This window comes from Staurois parvus, unplaced genomic scaffold (assembly GCF_062004578.1).
Source record: "Staurois parvus isolate SC_StPar_1 unplaced genomic scaffold, SC_StPar_1.0 ptg000414l, whole genome shotgun sequence".
Taxonomy (NCBI): domain Eukaryota; kingdom Metazoa; phylum Chordata; class Amphibia; order Anura; family Ranidae; genus Staurois; species Staurois parvus.
Genome location: NW_028318210.1, coordinates 6,441,131 through 6,462,805, shown reverse-complemented (window position 1 = coordinate 6,462,805; position 21,675 = coordinate 6,441,131). Strand labels below are relative to the sequence as shown.

Here is a 21,675-nt window from a genome sequence, read left to right as displayed (position 1 = left end):
CGATTTTCAGATATATACCATAGTATATGAACTCTATAACTTTCCTACAGACTAAATAGTAAATACTGATTTGGGTTATTTTCACTAAAGAAATGTAGCAGAATACATCTTGGCCTAAATTTATGAAAACAATTATTTATTTGCAAAATTTTATAACAGAACCAAAAAAAAACTTATTTTTTGTTCAAAATTTTTGGTCTTTTTTCATTAATTTAGCAGAAAATAAAAACCCCAGTGGTGATTAAATACCAGCGAAAGAAAACTCTAATTGTGTGAACAAAATTATACAAATTTAATTTGGGTACAGCGTTGCATAACTGTGCATTTGTCGATCAAAGTGTGAGAGCTCTGAAAGCTGAAAATTGGCCTAGGCAGGAAGGGGGTAAAAGTGCCCGGTATTGAAGTGGTTAAAGTAGAACTCTAGACACATTTTTTTTTCAGTTTGGATAGAGTAAGGGAGGGTTATATACCTGGTTAGTTTATGTTTTGTAATTTGTGTCCCGCTGAGGAGATTTACCTTCACATTCTGTCCCATAGCCAAAGCAGGAAAAGAGAAATTCTGTGCAAATTAAGGAAATTCCTTGGGGAAATCCTAGGTCACCTGAACTAGTGTCCCCATTGGAAAATGTTTCCTCTACTACTTTTCTGCGAACAACCCAAAAATTGGGGTTTCTTTTACTTTCACTTTCAATGATAATGGTTAACAGGACACAGACGGCAAAAAAAACCTGACAGGTGTTCTAATCCCTCTCCAATCTATCCAAAACTAAAAAAAAGGTTTTCCTGTGTTAGCTGTCTGCATAATATATTACCATACTTCATTAAACCTGTACACATAAAATATACTCTGGCTAACCCATATTTTGTGTGTATTTCTTAAATTGAATAGAAACAATTGAGTACTGTCCGTGATACTTTTTTTATTTGCACTAACATACAATTTTGAGGACAAGCTTTCGGGGTATGTCCCCTTCTTCAAAGTCCAAGCAGTACCATTACAAATCACAAAGTTTAAGCAGAATGTTAGAAGGGATGAAAAAAAAAAAAAAAGGGCTACAGATAAGATACAGCAAAAGGAGGGGGGATACTACACTCACACAGAGGGGGTCAAGCTAGCTAATAGTCATAAAACTGTTGGATAATGAGTGAGGAATCCCATGTCCAAGTTAAGGCCGTTATCTCTTGTGTCAAATAAAATTATCATTCTTAGTTCAAAAGTTTTTCTTTCCTGAATGGATTTGAATTTTCCTTTCAGAACTAAAACATTGAGGCCTCCCATTGTGTGGCCTTTGAAGAAGGGGACATACCCCGAAAGCTTGTCCTCAAAATTGTACGTTAGTGCAAATAAAAAAAGTATCACGGACAGTACTCAATTGTTTCTGTCACAAATGCACTAATACGGCTACAATCACCTCAAGTTAAATTGAATAAAATGTAAAACAAAAGTCACTAAACTAAAGTACAGAGAATTCTTATTAATTGTTAATTTTCATAAAGGTTTTCAGCAAAAACCAAAGAAAAAAAAATACAGAGCCTGAAACACAGGCACTTTCACATGCAAAATGCCAGCATTTTCAGATAGCACAGACAGCTCATAGGGAGCGACAAAGCTCTATTTAATATACAGACCACTGGACAGCTGTTTGGCATCATAAAAAATATTTTCAGAGGGAACAATTAAAAAAAACATAAATCTTTTTCGGTTATATTAGCTAAAAATAGCCCATGTTGTGGGAAGAAGAATGTATTCATTAATTATTACATTTCGTAATACAGAATACCACTTGTACACTTGGCATCACAGTATGTGAATTGTGACACGTGTAATTAGCTAACGTCACACAATGTATTTTTTATGCCTGCGGTAAAGTTACAAAATTCTGTACACATGAAAGAAAGGAAGGAAAACAGCACATGATCTATAGATGAATTGCAATCCAGCTGAGCAAGGATAAAGACAGATGGATGTCTCATAGGTTACAACAACATCTCAGTCCCCAAAAACACAAAACCCCCTTAGATATGTTCACAGAAACATTTTTACTGAATTCGTAGACCAAAGTTGTGGCTTGAGTCAGTCAGTCCATGTCTCCTATATGGCTGCATTATCAATAGTAATATTTGAGTCAGTCGCAAAATTAGATATATAGGAAAGGGTCTATTTATAAAACAAATTGGTGTGCATGTGACGCAAGAATCCGCCCAGTTGTCACACATAACCCAGTATTTTGCCCAAGAAGTTTATTTCCTATGATTGTCAGTGTCAGGTTCTGGATCTGAACTCAGGCCCTCTGTTGCATCTGGCAGTCGCTCTTCTTACTATGCCACCTGAGATGCTGAGCACCCTGTCTGATCACTTGGACAACCTTACTTTCTATCTTGTTTCGGATGAATCTTGCACTCCTTGCTCCTCCCATGAACTTTTAATTTCAGCCATGTCTTTGCACTTACTGTTTGGTATATTGTGCTCTTCTCATGCCAATATCTTGCCCCTTACACTCCTGCTGCCGTCCGTATATTCACCAATTTTGGCTTGTTTTTTTGACTATGCTTTTGCTTGATTCCAACCTGCAACCACTACTTACAGTTGTGTCCAAAATTATTCAACCCCCACTGAAATTGAGTGTTTTGGCCAGTTTGACATTGCTTTTGATCATTCAGTCATCTTGCTTACATTTACATTAAAGAGGCACTTGTAGGTCAGACAAATATAACATAACAGTTATAATGAAATAACCACAAATGTCTTTTCTGTGCTCACAGCATTATCAGTTTTATTCAACCCCCAAGTGACATTCAATCTTAGTACTTAGTACAGCATCCTTTTACAGTTATAACAGCTTTTAAACGTGAAGCATAGCTTGACACAAGTGTCTTGCAGCGATCTACGGGTATCTTCGCCCATTCTTCATGGGCAAAGGCCTCCAGTTCAGTCACATTCTTAGGCTTGCGCACTGCAACTGCTTTCTTTAAGTCCCACCAGAGGTTCTCAATCGGATTTAAGTCTGGTGACTGCGATGGCCACTCCAAAATGTTCCAGCCTTTCCTCTGCAACCATGCTCTAGTGGACTTGGAGGTATGCTTGGGATCATTGTCCTGTTGAAAGGTCCAACGTCTCCCAAGCCTCAGGTGTGTGACGGACTGCATCACGTTTCCATCCAATATCTCCTGGTACTGAAGAGAATTCATGGTACCTTGCACACGCTGAAGCTTCCCTGTACCTGCAGAAGCAAAACAGCCCCAAAGCATGATTGACCCTCCACCATGCTTCACAGTAGGCAAGGTGTTCTTTTCATCATAGGCCTTGTTCTTCCTCCTCCAAACATAGCGTTGATCCATGGGCCCAAACAGTTCTAATTTTGTTTCATCAGTCCACAGAACACTATCCCACAACTTTTGTGGTTTGTCCACATGGCTTTTGGCATACTGCAGTCGACTCTTCTTATTCTTTGGAGACAGCAAGGGGGTACGCCTGGGAGTTCTGGCACGGAGGCCTTCATTACGCAGTGTGCGTCTTATTGTCTGGGCTGAAACTTCTGTACCCACATCTGACAAATCTTTTCTCAGTTCCTCAGCAGTCACACGGGGACTTCTCTCCACTCTACGCTTCAGGTAGCGCACAGCAGTCGAAGTCAGCATCTTCTTTCTGCCACGACCAGGTAGCGTTTCAACAGTGCCCTTTGCCTTGAATTTGCGAATGATGCTTCCTAAGGTGTCTCTTGGTATGTTTAACATCTTTGCAATCTTCTTATAGCCATTGCCCTTCCTGTGAAGAGAAATCACCTCTTCTCTTGTCTTCCTGGACCATTCTCTTGCCTTCACCATGTTTGTAACCACACCAGTAAATGTCTAGAAGGAGCTGAGTATCACAGTCATTTTAAAGCTGCCTAATTGGTGCTTATTATGCTTGATTGCTGCTCGGTGACATCCACAGGTGTTTTCAATACCTGATGGAAAGCACCTGTATGAACCTCTGTTCTTCAGAGTGGTAGTCTTTAAGGGGTTGAATAATTGTGGCAATGAAGAAACCACATAAGAACCATTTACTACTGTATTACATAAACAATTGATGTCATTTTAGTTGCATTTGGGTAGTTACAACGTCCTTGTAGGATTTGATTCTGAATACAATTCCAAATGTACACTATAGTCCCTAAACCCCTTTACAGCATTGGGGGTTGAATAATTTTGGACACAACTGTACCAACCTTTGATTGTTTACTGACTACCCTTTTAATCATCCCTAACTGCTATATCTGCTATCAGACCCCAGCTTGCTCACCTCCGGGTGGGGTGATCCTGAGGATTGTGACCCGGCAGTAGCACACAGTGAAACCCATCTGCACCATCAGGGGCTTTGGTGAAGGCCAGTTAGCGCTTAGACCCCGCACCTCATGTGAATCAGCACCATCCAACAGGGTGACAAGCTCATGCATTTGAAGGGATGGACACTGCTCAACCAGCCCCAGGAGTCCAATGTTGAGGAATGGCCTATGTGACCAGGGTGAAACACAACAGGGGCATGGCCAGAACAGCAGCTGAGGCCATTCCTCAACATTGGACTCCTTTGGTCAGTTAAGCAGCGTCCATCCCTTCACTTGTATTGACTGACACTGAAGTCGCTCAGACTCATGCTCCAATCTTCTCACTTGCCGGTGGAGTGATCCTTTTCCTTCCATCTATAGCTCGGAGCGGCACCATAAGGTATACTTTTCAGCTTGTGTATTTATCCTGCTGGTCTTACCACTGCTATAGCTACTGGTCAATAATTAATATAGCAGACTTAAATAAATAAATACAGTCAAAACAAAGTCCAAAAATAGAGTCCAAAATACTTGAAACAAATCCAAAAGGCTCGGATCCTCAAAAGAGTCGATGATGGATTCCAGATATTCTTCATATACCTCAAACAGAATAAAACCTCAACATAGTGTGTTATCTTAAGAGGACCTGGAAGTCTCTGTCAGTCGCTGAGCTGCTCTCGGGCTGTCGGTGTGGTGTAGACAGGTCTGTGGGAAGTATTCAGAGAAGGTCATTTGGATGAAGTTCCATTCCTACTATGGATTCTATGCTGGTTTTATTTACCTTAGGGTAATTATGCACTCTTACTTTGTGTGCAGTGGATTTATATTTACTTTTATTTAGATTTATATTTTTCATGATTGTTGTGACACTCAAGTTTTTTGTATGAAACATGTGTGGCACATTTATGAGATCTTAAGATAACACACTATGTTGAGGTTTTATTCTGTTTGAGGTATATGAAGAATATCTGGAATCCACCATCGACTCTTTTGAGGATCCGAGCCTTTTGGATTTGTTTCAAATATTTTGGACTCTATTTTTGGAATTGTTTTGACTGTATTTATTTATTTATTCAAGTCTGCTATATTAATTATTTGCTTTTCCTTCCGGGGAAGTATTGTTAAGTGACTTGGTTGGGTATTATATTAGGGTGTGGTGGGTGTGCGCTGTCTCATTGCTATTTTTTTTTTATAGCTACTGGTCGCTGATCCTGACCCCTGACCATGACGGTCAGCTCCGTATTGAGGCCATAAATCTGTATTTTTCTAAAATCCCTCAATCAGTAAAATACCACACTATGGCTACAAGATGATGCTGACGAATATAGGAAATAAATAAATTAGGCAAAATACAGGATTGTTTGTGAAAGCTATGCGAATGCTTGGGGCAATAGATCCCTTATTGTTCTGTATAATATATAGCCAAGAGAGGGTTTTTTTATAGTGTAGCTAAGTCAACAGATTTTTTTGTTGTTTTGGTGAAAGAAGGGTTAGAACCCGAGTAAGGTTTTTATTGCATTTTGTGTTGCCTGAGAAAGACGCACCCATTCTGTTTTTCCTGGTGACAAAATAAAGAGAATTGCGGTGCAAAACAGCCAATAACCTTGATAAGGACAAAGACTTGGTACACAGTATATAAGTCCATGGGGGTAGCAGACTAGCTTGCTTGTCCTCATAGTAGTTCCTTAGCAGATAGAAGGGTATCTGTAATACAGTAAATGAATACCAGAGGGCACATCTAAGTGCAGCAAGTTAAGTATTTTATTGATAAAAGTGTAAAAAATTATCTCACATATAGTGGCGTAAAAGAAGGCAAATCATAAAATCAGAAGCCGTCATCTCAGGGACCCAAGTCAAGCAGCAGTGATCCAGGGTCATGCCATGCAGAGCCACCAGCAGCATAGATAGCTACAGTAACACAAGAGCCGATCTGACAGCATGGAAAAATGTTTGGATGGCGTCTAATGCTGGGGGTGAGGAGGGTCTGGCTACATGTTTCGAAGGGGTTCCACCTCTTTCTGAAGCCTAAAGACGTCATCCAGGAACGTTTCCATGCTGTCAGATCAGCTCTGGTTTTACTGTAGCTATCTATGCTTCCGGCAGCTCTTACATGACCCCAGATGGCTGCTACTTGATTCGTGACTACAGGCGTACCTCAGTTTATGAATTTAATGAGTTCTCTAGGACGTTTCGTATTGCAAAAGATTTGTAAACCGAAACAAGGTTTCCCATAGGAATGCATTGAAAACCAATTAATCCGTTCCAGAGGTCAGAGAAAAGTTAAAAAAAAAAGCCACTGTCACTATAGATTAGTGTCACTCTAGATTTTTAAATGTAATTACCGGCTTTTTTTTATTTCACTATAGCTCAGGGAATCAGCTGTCACTTTCCCCCTTAGCTAAAAGAAAGAAAGTTTCCTTTTAGTTTATTTCCCTGAGTTAAAAGAAACAATGTTTCCTTTTATGCCAGCCATACATAGGTTAAAATTCGACCGATTTTTTGTCCGAAAATTGGACCCAAAAATAATTGGACGATTTTCGCTCTGTTAGTGGGTCAATGGCACAGGCCGATTGTCGTGGTTCCTCCCCTTTTCGGTGATCGGGCACATTGGAAAATTTATGAAAAATTACCAATTTTTGACTCAATGATGGTCAAATCATACGATTGTTTTTCCAAAAAGAATATGAGCATGAGCAGTGACCTGGAAGGAACAAGAGTTTCACCTGTTATTTGGGGTGAACTTTATGACTTGGTCAGCTGATTTTCAAAATCATTGATGGCACCATCAGATTATCGAGCGAACAACGTTTTTCGATTTTCGGACAAAAAATCGTTTGGAATTTGACCCATGTATGGCCTGCATTAGTTTGTTTCCCGAGATAAAAGAAACAAAGTATCATTTAGCTCCAGGGAAAGTGACAGCTAATTCTGTGAGCTATAGTGAAGAAAAAAAAAGCAATTGCATTTAAAAATCGGCACCGACATACACTTCGTATTGCAAAAAACAATTCATAACAAATTAGTAAACCGAGGCATTATTTTCAATAGATTTTCATTCGTAAACCGAAAATTACGTTAACCGAGGCATTTGTAAACTGAGGTACACCTGTACTTCTGCTTTTATGATACGCCTTCTTTTACTCCACTAAATGTCAGCGCATTTTTTACTTTTTTATAAATAAATTATTTAACTTGCTGCACTTAGATGCGCCCTCTGCGGTTCATTAACTATTTGTCCTGGTGGCCATTGTCACCGAGACAGAAAGTGATGGGAAATTGCACATTTTACGGTGTCACCAGAACAAAAGGTGAGGGTAAATCAAGCAATAAGGGCAACCTATTGTGGTGACAACAGTCTAAGATTCACTTCGGAGAGATTTCCTCTCATTTCCTGCTTTATCCATGTTAAAGTAAATGAAGGAAAATATCCTGAATGGTTGCGTGTACTTTTTCAGGACAGATTTACTCCCTATAACATATGTAAAGTTAGCTTTTAAATCCTGTCATGCTTCGTTTATATCCAGCTGAAATGATGGGCTACCAGTATGCTGCAAATTTGGATAAATAATCTTGGCTGTATCACAGTTAGGAATTTATGAATCCTGCATTTGCTACTGCCTCATAAAAATGTTAAATTAAATTATATAAAAAAATAAGTACAACTGCAGCAAATTCTCACGTTGCACATTTAATAGGCCCATAAGGTGAGCACAGAGGAATTTATGATGTCACGTGTCTAATGTCAAAACGATGCACAGTACTGTCAGAACCCATCAAAGTACTGGAGGATTTAGATTTCAGTGCTGTAAAAAATAATTCTATAAATATCTGCAGTTACAGAATGTAGCAATGACAAACAGACATAAAAACCAAATGCAGCCAAGCATTCTGTTGTAACTTTGAATGTTTATGTGTTTCAAAGGGTAGCATAACAAAACCTTCTTAAAAGAAAATTAAACCCAAGAACAACAACAGCAATACATTCCAGCTTACAGTCCATAAATGTGGTGGCTGCATTAGTTTTCTTTTTTTGGTCTTTCATGCTAGGAAAATTTACAGAAAATAGCTGATCATTTTACGAGAAATGCAATAATGTCCTTGCCACTTCCTGTGAGCTGCATACTTGCTTCCTAGCCAGGGGCAGACTGGCCATTTGGAAACTCGGGCACTGCCCGAGGGCCTGGGGTCAGTAGGGGGCCCCATGAGATGCCCCTGGTACCTTTTTCATAGGCTTTTTTGAGTTTGGGCAAGGATACAGGGGCCCCATGATCCCCTATTGCCCGGGGGCCCCATTAGTTGTCAGTCCGCCCCTTTTCCTAGCTATCGTCTGTGAACTACCAATTCCTCTGCCGCCCATGTAATGAAGATGAAGAGATAGGGACAAGTTTGTAGCACCCTCCTAGTTAGGTTGCTATAATGGAGGCAGCTGTTGCTAAGGGAGATTTCAGAAGAGACTTGTACAGCCAAATGCAGCCAGGGACAAGTGCATGTTCGTATGGGGTGAGCTAGCAGAGGACATCTGTTTTGAAATGGAGACTGACTATAGTGAAGATCACAGTCTGTTGGAGTTGGGTACTGGTTCAGTGAAGAAAGGGTTAAGTGCTAATGTGGAAGAAGTGGTGCCAGGAGGACCCAAGAGTAGGGACAGAACAATGGAGTGTGAGAAGGAAGAGAAGCACACCCTGCAGCTGTTTGGAGTGCCAAGATGGTGGAGTGCCAAGATGGTGGACAGAGTTCCCGTGAGGTATACAAGTTTGCCTGGGGCAAGTTCTGCTGGAGCAATGCAGAGTCGGGGGATCGAGGATCAAGAGTACCTGACTGACACAGATGTGAGGCTGGTACCTCAGGGCAGCAGAGCCCTGGGTACCACCAGCGGAGCCAAGCACCCATGTGCATTGTGTGCTCCCTATTGACGACTGACAGTTGGGATCTAAGTGTGGATCCAGTATTTACACTGCAGGGAGCCACTTTTCTAGGTGACGCGAACAGCCTAACACCTGTCACCTATCGAGTGGAGTGGGCCACTGGCCTCTGTGTTGAGGCTTCTGAACCAGGGTGTCCGGGACTGCAAGTAAGTAATGTCCCCTGTCAACTTCCGGAACCTTTTTTGGGCATTGTGCGTCCTGCGATGAGTGCCCAGTGGAGGAATTCGGCTGACCCTTAGGCCCTTATCTGACCCTTATCTGGAGGGGGCATCCTTGGAGATATTATTCAGCAAGTTGATCTTCAGAGTCCATACGTTTGGGACCAAAAGTGCAGTTAGACCAAAACATTGGATAATGTGAGGTCACACTGCTGGAGGTGAGCAGATTTATGGTGGAGGAGAGTTTGCACTGGAATCCTGTGACAATTGCACAAGGTGATCTTTATTTCAAGGAGGGTTCACAGAAGAACACTTAATTGATTGAACTTTGGCTAATATAAATATATTTTTTTGAGTAGTATATTTTTTGAGTCACATTATCTCTGTTCTTTTGAGTTCACTGTCCTGAGTTTTTGGTTTTTAGTTATATTTTATAGGAATTGTATATGTAGCGCTGCACTTTTTTTCACTTACATTATTTCACTATTTAGCCTACTGAGACATGGGTTGTGTGCACTAGTGGCTACAGCATTTACATTATACCTATTTACTTATTTATTCATTTATATTGTGTATTCACCATAGTAAGTGCTTGAGTTATATTTTTATAATTTTCATTATCACTAGAGTGTCCTGCGATTTTTGTTTTTCATGATCGTGGCACATTTGCCGTGCGGATAAACGCACCACGATCAGGGCAAAAAAAGTCCTGTGTTTTCAGGTGTGCCTGCGATTTGAAACGCCCTAATGTGAATGGAGCCTAAATGGTTAATTTCCCACATCTGCAGCATTTTAAATTGCAATTAGTGTCTGTGTATAAATAGTCAATGAGCCTGTTAGCTCTATTGTGGATACACTGAGCAAGCTAGATACTGAGCCATGAAGATCAGAAAAGAACTGTCAAAAGACCTGTGTAACAAGGTAATGGAACTTTATAAAGATGGAAAAGGATATAAAAAGATGTCCAAAGCCTTGGATATGCCGGACAGTACTGTTAAATCTTTTATTAAGAAATGGAAAATTTGGGGATCTCTTGATACCAAGCAATGTACCAGTAGAGCAAGAAAGTTTGGAGCCACAACTGCCAGAAGAATTGTTCAGGATATAAAGAAAAACCCACAGGTAACCTCAGGAGAAATACAGGCTGCTCTGGAAAAAGACAGTGTGGTTGCTTTGATGGAGCACAATGAGCTGCATGGTCGAGTTGCCAGAACGAAGCCTTTATTGCACCAATGCCACAATGCAGATTATATATATATATATATATATATATATATATATATTGTGGGGTTAGCTCAGGTGGGGGATCTCCTTCCCTGGGACAAAGGTAGACCGCACAGCAGGCTTTTGTCAAAATCTGACTGGTTGTCAATTTTATTAAAAAGGTTTGCAAGAAATATCAAAATAAACAAAACATCAAAATAAACCCTTGCCATCCAGGCACTAACTAAACAGAAGATGATTTCTCTCTCAGAGGTGAAGGGCTTCTCCCTGTCACCAAAACAAAATAACAGCAAACCTTTTCTTGTAGGTATAGTCCACACACACAGCTCTCTCAGAATACCTCTCTGAGTCCCAGGCCACGAGCGACTCCTTGCTCCAGCCCTGCCCTTTTTGTATCACCTGTTGGTGGTCATTAGTGGAGTTCAAACTCTGGTTCGGAACCACCTCTGCCATTGTGGCCCCGAAAACCCGGAGTGGACTCCACCTTACACCTCACAGTATGACCTCATGCGAGGTGACACATATCTTCCATCCATCACTTTGCCGTTCATACTGTCACAATATATATATATATATATATATATGAGTCTTGAAGCCTTGCACCACCTACTCGGCCAGGTCATTATGCGGAATGTGTTGTAGAAGGGTTACTAAAGTCTAATTTTTTTTAATGAAAATAACAAACATGTTATAGTTACCTACTCTGTGAAATGGTATTGCATAGGGCGGCCCTGGCATGTTCATCCATCCGAGTCCTACCCATCATGGTGTCTGTGGATATACTATTTCCATTTGGCTGTTTCCAAATCTTGCTTTGTGAGTACATTTCAGTTTTTATCCATTTTAAATAAACTCCTTTGGGATAATGCCCTAGGCCAGGGTGCCCTCTTTTCTTGTGTTTCTCTAAATATTCATACAGCCTTAGCCAATCCCTGGTCAGGAGAGAGACCAGCAGGGAGTTGAGAGGTGTATAAATGGTCTGGGGCCTAGTACAGCAGTCTCTTGTTCCTGGGGGAAGAAGACCCAGCCTACGGGCTGAGACCCCCTCGGGCTGTCAGCTATAGGACAGAAGAAAGTGCAAGAAGTGTCACAGAGGATCCAAGCCGGAAGCATCCAGTACAAAGGCTGGCTGGTACTACAGGAAGCATTGCAGTGCCCAGGGTCCAGTGAGTACTAGCCTCAAGGATCCTAGAGACTGCCCTTGCCATCACTGTGAGAACTCACTAAAGTTTTCTTAACTCAGGTTATATCTCTGCCAAGGGGTCCCCTGCATTGCTGTTCTCTTAAATTCTTAATTCAAGTGTCCTCTAATGCATTATGCAAGTTTTGGAGTATCCAAGGCTCACCTATACCCCACCCAAGTTAAACCAGAAAATAAACCATAACTTGTATGGTTACAATGTCCAGTAAGGGTGATCTTGTAAAGAACACACTTTATTTTTTAATGTATCCTTCTTGCTCTCCCAGCTCCCAAAAATAAACTGTTTATATTTTCCCTACCCAAACTGCAGGTTCAGAGAAAAAATGAATGAAAATTGCAATAGGACAGAAGTTAACAAACCATTTGTACAGGATGTACAGCTGCCCTAGTGCCCCAGTCATACTAAATGTGGATTGTCCAGATGTGGACCATCTACCTGCTATCAATGAAATGTATGCACTGTACTTTTCAATGGAATGTGAGAAGCTGAAGGCATTCTTTATGATGTCCTGGCTGTGCTCCCAAATTGTAATGTCCAAATGGTGTTGGGTAGGTATGCAGACTCATACTCCCATTTACTTTTATGATATTTGGACTAGATGTAAAGGGTTGTCTGCTGTATGACCCCAGCTGCATATTGTGGAATATGAGAGCTTTCATAGTAGTGCAAAGGCTTTAACTAAAAAAAAAATAGCCTCAGACTGGTGGTATCTATAAATGAGATTTCTCATTTAACTTCAATCTACCAATCATATAATTGTATAAATACATAAAATGTATTTATTACTATACGTTATATCTGAAATACTAAGACTGCATTCACAGCTGAGCAAAGCAATTTTCAGGCATTTTAATTTGAGCACTTTAAAGTGCTGTTGGGATCAGAGGGGTAAACAGGTTCTTGACAGACAGTTCAATAAACGTATATTCGGCGTTATTTATCACCAGACAAGTGGCAGGCTTTGTCTTCAGATTCAGTTTATTACTATACGTTATATCTGAAATACTAAGACTGCATTCACAGCTGAGCAAAGCAATTTTCAGGCATTTTTATTTGAGCACTTTGAAGTGCTGTTGGGATCAGAGGGGTAAACAGGCTCTTGCCAAACAGTTCAATAAATGTATATTCTGCTTTATTTATCACCAGACAAGTGGCAGGCTTTGTCTTCAGATTCAGTTTAAAAACGACAGGCAAATCTTTCCATCAGTACAACACAGTCTTACATGAATAACTTTCAGTGTCCCAGCCACAGCACACACAATATTTCAAAGTCTCTGTTAAAGGCAAACTCACCCCGCATGTCAAAGTCAGTTAATCGAAACTTCCAGGCAGCTTTCTGCTGTCCTCAATACAGACAGCAATACTGCCATCAACCAGCCTCTCTGAGCAGCTGCTTAACAAACAGGCCTGAAGGGGAAATACCTGCCCTCTACAATTATTAAAGCTGCCCCAGGCTCACTCTCCATAGTGCGTATACGAGTATTATTAAAAGTAATTTTACATGTGTATTCAAGCTTTAGACGTTTTTGTTTTAGGCAATGGAAAGCACTAGAGATCAGCTCTTACAGGTTCATAAAATGCCTAAAATATGCCTGAAAAAATGCTCAATGCAAGCTTTTCTGACATTCCTATTGAAGTCTTATGTGGCTTAAAATGTAATGATTCCTGGACCCCTTAGGTCCATGAAAAAAAGATGTCCTCAGGCATTTTCTAGCCGTGGCCAGGACGGTCATACCCTCATATTGGAAAACAACCTCTACACTTCCCCTGGTGGAATGGGCAACTGAACTCTACTCCATCAGGGACCTGTTGTCACAGGAAACTGGCAGGGAAGAACAGTTCACAAAAACCTGGACCTCTTGGTCTTTGTTTCACTACTCCTCTGCATTCCAAGATTGGATAAGGAAAGAAACGTCCTTAATTTCCCATTAGCAATGATAGAGTGCTCCCACACCCTCCTCCCCCCTTCATAAACCTAGTCACACTTTTCTTTCTTACCTATCCTTTTTACTCAACCGGCTACAATTTAGTAACCTTTTTCCACCACTGGATACATGCCTTACAGGTTCAAATATCCTCACTATATCAGTAGATGAACTTTCAAATTGAATTATACTACTTTTTATTGTGGCTCCTGAGCAAGATAACATCCGAGCAATTTAGTTGCTAGATGATCTGAGATATTAGTGCCTGATCCAGTGCTAATTTAATCGATGAATATATTAAAACTGGTATTGGCGATTTTAGTCAACTTAAATACGACTAAAACTAAAACAAATTTAGATGACTAATATACAACTAAAACTAAAATAGCATTTTGGTAAAAAAACTATGACTAAAACTACATCGAAATTTGATGTCAAAATTACCACTGCTGATTACAGACACCTCTTGTTTGACAGTATTGAAGTCTGTGTTTCTATATAAATTTTTGATGTGTATATTACATCATTTTGGGAGATGTAAACGTTACCTTCTTTGTATTCTTTCTACTTTGTGTAATTCTAACTCTTGTTTATAAAATTTTAATAAAATAAGACTGAACTAAAAGTAGCTCATAAAACTTTTTTGAGCTTCAGGTTTTGAGCTACAAGTGCCTGAGATCTCATGTGAACATGCACCATGTTAATACATGGGATGTTAAGCATTTTGGAGTTTCAAACTGCAGACTGCTCAAGCATGAATGGGACCTTATTCATAGCACATCAACATTATAAGATACAATAATTTATAAACATCTAAAATACAATTTCTGCAGGGCATGCATGTGTGGCTCTTAGATCAGCATCACCATATACAGACATTATATTAAAAAATATAAGTACTTGTGTCCAATCTATAAGTATTCCAGAGTGGTATGCTGTTGTCTCTGCCCCAACAACGAGTGCATTTATGTGAGCTACTACAGACCACAAACATTAAGCGGTATCCCTATGGAAAAAGGTTTATTGAAGATCTATTGTACAGGCCAGGGGTAGGCAACCTGAGAGCCGCAAGACTACAAGTTCCATCATGCCTCTGCAAGTCATAGCTGTAACTGTCAGTTTTGTAATCTTTGCAATGCCTCATAGGAAATGTAGTTCCACAACAGCTAGAGAGCCACAGGTTGCCTGCCCCTGGAATAGGCAATGGTTGGATGCTCTATTGTAACACTACCAGGTTGTTGAATATAAATGGAAATTACTGAAGGTGTTGAAGGTCAAATATATATGGTAAGGGACTTTGCTTGTAGAGTACAAAGCACCTAGGCTATGATTCCAGATACCTGTACGTGGGCCTGGGCCAGTAGAATAGCGCAAAGGCTCTCCTACTGAACACACTGTGTCCTTGGCTCATGTATATATGAATTAATCACTAGTATCGAACAAGAGCTTCTCTCAATTGCTGTATAAGAGTTTCATCATATTACCTGTACCAAGCCCCTCTTTTCCTATGATTTAACTTCAGTGTCCCCTGATCATCACCAGACAGTGATAATGAAGAGTGTGGTGTGAGCTGTGGAGGTGCCTTCAGGAGGAGAAGTTATCTGGTCCTACTCTTCCATTTGATCGACCATAAACGCTGTGTAAGATCGCTTGACCTGTGATCTTACCCTATGGTAAGAGGCTGTGTATGTTGTTGGTGAAGGACTTTTTCTCTCCCTCTGTGGGACACCTCATCACCCTTTTTCCAGTTTGATATATGGAAGGGGACTTTTTTCTTTTAAGATTTTCTTTCATTTAATAGTGTATATGTTTATTATGAGAGATTAAGTGCTACATGTTTCATAGTGATAATGAAGAGTCTCCTAAGGGAGTAAACACACAGTTGCTAATTGTTGCAGGCGGCTCCTGTTTGCCACACAAAGCCAGCTTATTACATGCCTGACAGCGTCACACCAGATCACTGAACTCTGATGCTATCCCTCCCCGTATGGACTTCCTCAGAGGAAGTGTGGCCACCTCTTTTAGTCCTGAGTCCCAGACCCAAATTTAGGGTGAAGTACTTCCAATGGAATCACAGCCCAGGTGCTTTGTATTGTACAATAAATGTGACACATATACAAGCATATACCATATAAACTATATTACCAAAAGTATTGGTCGGCCTGCCTTTACACACACATGAACTTTAATGGCATCCCAGTCTTAGTCTGTAGGGTTCAATAATGAGTTGGCCCACCCTTTGCAGCTATAACAGCTTCAACTCTTCTGGGAAGGCTGTCCACAAGGTTTAGGAGGGTGTCTATGGGAAGGTTTGACCATTCTGCCAGAAGTGCATTTGTGAGGTCAGGCACTGATGTCGGACGAGAAGGCCTGGCTCACAGTCTCCGCTCTAATTCATTCCCAAAGGTGTTTTATCGGATTGAGGTCAGGACTCTGTGCAGGCCAGTCAAGTTCCTCCACCCTAATCTCACTCCTCCATGTCTTTAAGGACCTTGCTGTGTGCACTGGTGCGCAGTCATGTTGGAACAGGAAGGAGCCACCCCCAAACTTTTCCCACAAAGTTGGGAGCATGAAATTGTCCAAAATGTCTTGGCATGCGGACGCCTTAAGAGTTCCCTTCATTAGAACTAAGGAACCAAGCCCAGTCCCTGAAAAACAACCCCACACCATAATCCCCCATCCACCAAATTTTACACTTGGCAAAATGCAATCAGGCAAATACTGTTCTCCTGGCAACCCCAAACCGAGACACGTCCATCGGATTGCCAGAGAAGTATGATTTGTCACTCCAGAGAACACATCTCCACTGCTCTAGAGTCCAGTGGCAGCGTGCTTTACACCATTGGACCTGCCGCTTTGCATTGCACTTGGTGATGTAAAGCTTGGATACAGCTGCACGGCCATGGAAACCCATTCCATGAAGCTCTCTAAGCACTGTTGTTGTGCTAATCTGAAGGCCACACAAGAGGTTTTTAGCTATTGACTCTTCAGACATTGTGCGCATGCGCTGACCTCGCTCTGTCATTTTACGCGGCCTACCACTTTGTGGCTGAGTTGCTGTTCCCAGTTTCTTCCACTTAGTTATAATACCACTAGCAGTTGATCGTGGAATATTTAGTAGCAAGGAAATTTCACGGATGGACTTATTACACAGGTGGCAACCTATCACAGTACCACACTTGAATTTGCTGAGCTCCTGAGAGCGACCCATTTTTTCACAAAAGTTTGTAGAAGTAGTCTGCATGGCTAAGTGCTTGATTTTATACATGCAGGTGATTGGAACACCTAAATACAATGATTTGGAGGGGTGTCCCAATACTTTTGGCAATAAAGTGTATATATATATATATATATATATATATATATACAGTTGTGTTCAAAATAATAGCAGTGTGTTGAAAAAAGTGAATAAAGCTCAAAATCCTTCTAATAGCTTTTATTTCCATACACACAAATGCATTGGGCACACTACACATTCTATTCCAAATCAAAACATGAAGAAAATATATCGTATTTGTGTTGTTCCTCTAAAAAAATTGAAGAAAAGTGAATATTAGACTGTTCAAAAAAATAGCAGTGTTTGTATTCTTCTTTACAAACTCAAACATTCACTATATAAACTGAAAAATGTTTGAAGATTTTGCTTTCCTTTGAATCACCGAATTAATATTTAGTTGTATAAGCACTGTTTCTGAGAACTGCTGTACATCTGTGTTGCATGGAGTCAACCAACTTCTGGCACCTGTGAACAGGTATTCCAGCCCAGGATGATTGGACTACATTCCACAGTTCTTCTCTATTTCTTGGTTTTGCCTCAGAAACTGCATTTTTGATGTCACCCCACAAGTTTTCTATTGGATTAAGATCCGGGGATTGGGCTGGCCACTCCATAACTTCAATCTTGTTGGTCTGGAACCAAGATGTTGCACGTTTACTGGTGTGTTTGGGGTCGTTGTTTTGTTGGAACACCCATTTCAAGGGCATTTCCTCTTCAGCATAAGGCAGCATGACCTCTTCAAGTATTCTGATGTATTCACACTGATCCATGATCCCTGGTATGCGATAAATAGGCCCAACACCGTAGTATGAGAAACATCCCCATATCATGATGCTTGCGCAACCATGCTTCACTGTCTTCACAGTGTACTGTGGCTTGAATTCAGTGTTTGGGGGTCGTCTGACAAACTGTCTCCAGCCACTAGACCCAAAAAGAACAATCTTACTTTCATCAGTCCACAAAATGTTGCGCCATTTCTCTTTAGGCCAGTCAGTGTGCTCTTTGGCAAATTGTAACCTCTTCAGCACATGTCTTTTTTTCAACAGTGGGACTTTGCGGGGGCTTCTTGCAGATAGCTTGGCTTCACATAGGCGTCTTCTATTTGTAACAGTACTCACAGGTAACTTTACACCTTCTTTGATCTTCCTGGAGCTGATTGTTGGCTGAGTCCTTGCCATTTTGGCTATTCTTCTATCCATTCGAATGGTAGTTTTTCGCTTTCTTCCACGTCTTTCAGGTTTTGGTTGCCATTTTAAAGCATTTGCGATCATTTTAGCTGAGCAGCCTATCATTTTCTGTACTTCTTTATATGTTTTCCCCTCTCCAATCAACTTTTTAATCAAGGTACGCTGTTCTTCTGTACAATGTTTGGAACGACTCATTTTCCTCAGAATTTCAGAGAGACGTGCACTGTAATAAGCATGTACAACATTTGCTGCCTTCCTTCCTTAAATAAGGGCAATAATTGACACCTGTTTTTCAAAGAATGAATGACCTCACTAATAGAACTCCAACCTGCTATTATTTTGAACATGCCCCTTTCAATTAGTGATTCAAATGCACAGAATCAGCAACATGCATGTCATGACTGTTGGGTCTGTTGGATTTCTATTATTCTACTACACCTGCTAGTAAATTATTTGCCATGTAGAAATATTATTTCTACCAAAAACAGTGATTGATCAGGTTAGTGATGTCTGACTGCTATTATTTTGAACACAACTGTATATACTGTATATCTGACCTACATTGCCATCCACCAGTAATTGCTCTTGGAATTTATACTCAACAACCTGGTAGTGTTACAATTGAGTCCAATCATTGTTTACAGATAGTCAATGCATCTTTTTTATGTTATGTACATAATATGGATGTCATGCACCAAGAATGATGTGTGTAGTACAAAGGCTACCTATCTATCTATACACACTGAATACGTGTTTGTAATTGTGCAGTAGGTGGGCCCAAACACTTGATCTTAGAAAGTGCTATTTTGCACATCCTTGCAACAAGAAGATTAACAGTGGCCATAGTAGTGAGTTGACCTTGAAACACAAATGCAAAGATCTCATTGCAAGATTCCCTGTGTGTTGGAGGAAGGATGTGGTAATTCAAGTAAACAGAAATAAATCTAAGCGTCAGAATAACCAGAGTGGCAGTAACAATCTTTCAAATTTTTATTATGGCTCATGCCCTAAATTCAGGTATTCCATATGGCATGCACAACTGTCTATTGCACTTACTCAGATATTACTAATCATGTTGAGATCCTGCTTTAAAATCTGCTCATATATCCATTTAACTGTAAACTCTAGCTTGAAGTGCATCATACATAGCAATCGTTTGCAAAGTATTTACGAAGACTGTAGCAATATTCTTGTTCCTCAAAGCACCCCTCCCTACTGCTCCAGGATGTTAGTACTAAATGAAATTCGGATCCATTCGTTATCCAAATCTGGATCATTGAATTACAAAAACTAAATTCATATCCCAATCTACTATCACATCATGTGATGTCATCTGAATTAAACAAATGCATTTGTTAACTTCATTAGAACTTTTTTTCAGATTCAGTGACATTTGTTATTATGTCCATTTGGAGATGTGTATACATCCAATGTCCTTTGATGTGGTGGCTCCATTAGCTTTGCTTTTTCAGGCTTTTTTTGCCATTTATTTTTATTTGATGATCCTGGCAGTAATACACTTCCTGTCCTAGGGTGACAATGCTCACTCACTGTACTGTATGTATGGAGGAGCAGTTTTGTCACCTTAGGTTCCTCTCCTAATATGAACTCTAAACAGTTACCCCCCTCCTCACCTCCTTTGCGTAAGAAGGAGCTGTGTAGTTAAAAAAGAGAGCTGGGAAAGCTGATAACATTGTTTGAGTAAAAAAAAAAAATTTAAATTGAAGCACTACACCCCTGTTGAAAGGACCAAATACAACTCTGTTCCAATATAATTCAGGGACACAATCCAAAAAGTATTCAAAGAATTTGGGTCCAAGGCCACCACTTCATGAGGGTTTGATTGGCAGTAATGTGAATAGACTAAAAGTGAACTAGACCTTGAATTTTATTTTTTTCCAGTGTTATTGCAAGCACAGACCTTGTCAGCAGCTGGTTTGGCAGCACCCCCAAATGTGTTAGCTTCTTTTTGGATTTAGAATAAAGTTGCAGTGGTATGGTGCTTCAATTTCCATTTTTGTTATGTTACACTACAAACTAAGGAGACCATGGAGATCCTCTGGGTGGGCACCCAAAGATGCTTTCCCAGGAGCCAGATCACCTACATCAACATCAGTACTTTAAAACAGAAATACCTGTGACATAACCCTATGGGTCCAGTGCTATTTTTCCACTTTCCTCAAACATTGTTTGAGAATTCAGTTTCATGCACAGCTTGTTACAAAAACATTGGAATTCTGATTAGATTAAGTAGTATATTTTCTGTACTTGATAAAAAAAATTAAAACAAATAAATTACATTTTTGTTCTTGGTGGTGTAACAAGTACCTAATGTGCTCAGGGTAACAATCCCTCTCCTTCCCACACAGATTCTTCCAGATTCTCTTTATAATCAAGTTACCTACCTTGTAGTGGGTTAATGGTGACGGTGTATTCATCCTACTGAGACTCACGTTCCATAGGTTTCCAATGTGTTTATGAATGCAGTAATCCTCTGCCTGTGCTTACTGTAGTCTGATTGTCTCTGTATAGAATGTCACGTCACACCTTAACATCACTGTTTTGTCACAATTAATGATCCCTCCCATCTTTACGATAAATGTATTTAGCCTAGCTGCATTGTTTCTGGGTTGACACCTAGATCATTCCTAATGTGTGAGTTCATACAAGGAAAGGCCATCTAAACCAGCACTAAATCTAGGTAACCCAGTGGTTCCGGGGTGGAGGCGCTGTGTGGGTGTTTAAGTGGCATCTTTTAGAGTCCAGCTGCTAGGAATGTGTCTAATTTACATGCACTTAGCACATTATGGCAATTTCAGAGTTTCACAATATATCAGTCAGTAATGATAATAGCCAAAACTGATAATTCAGGTACAGTATGTTCATCATGAGAATAAAAAATGTGTTATGATGTAATAATAAAACATACAGACATATAGTACATATAGTACATAGATACCTTTGTATCTGTTTTTGTTCCTTATTCTAGTTGAATTCTGTGGGTATTTAGGTTGTCAGAAGGGGCAAGTGTAGGTAATTTTTGGTTGTCATAGTCAATTATAGCTGAGTATTTTTGTTTGTCATAGTGGAGCAGGAGCGCCACTGCTGGCAGTGTTTATCATGGGAGAGAATAGCAGTGAATTAGACATTTCTTCTTAATGCCTGGTCAATATTTCCCCTAACAACCGTTGATTGGCAGTATATATGTAACATCATCACATTTTCTGGCCTTTTCGTGTACCTCTTATCTCTTTAGGTATGGCAATTTTTGGTCCAATGTAACTATGCAAAATTATTCTCTGAATATTGCCCATGACGAGTGCCGACTGCCTGCATCCAGGTCCAATCATTTGCATGTGATCGCAGCATGAGCAATTACATGTGAGTTGGTGGAATTAACTGCAAAAGCCAGAAGCCTTCCATTGCTTTCAATGAGGCTGCCACATGAATGTAGGCATGTGCAGTCTGTCTTC

General features: G+C 40.2%; 1 protein-coding gene across 1 annotated transcript in view; it reads right to left on the bottom strand.

Annotated features, from left to right (window-relative positions):
* LOC149454953 (cytosolic phospholipase A2 delta-like) overlaps positions 1-20,726 on the bottom strand; it is a 110,751-nt gene extending 90,025 nt beyond the window's left edge. The window contains exon 1 of the mRNA XM_089686899.1: positions 20,608-20,726. Within this exon, the coding sequence (XP_089543025.1) occupies positions 20,608-20,640 (33 nt within the window). The 5' untranslated portion in view covers positions 20,641-20,726. The remainder of the gene's footprint in view (positions 1-20,607) is intronic.
* Between the last annotated feature and the right edge of the window lie 949 nt (positions 20,727-21,675).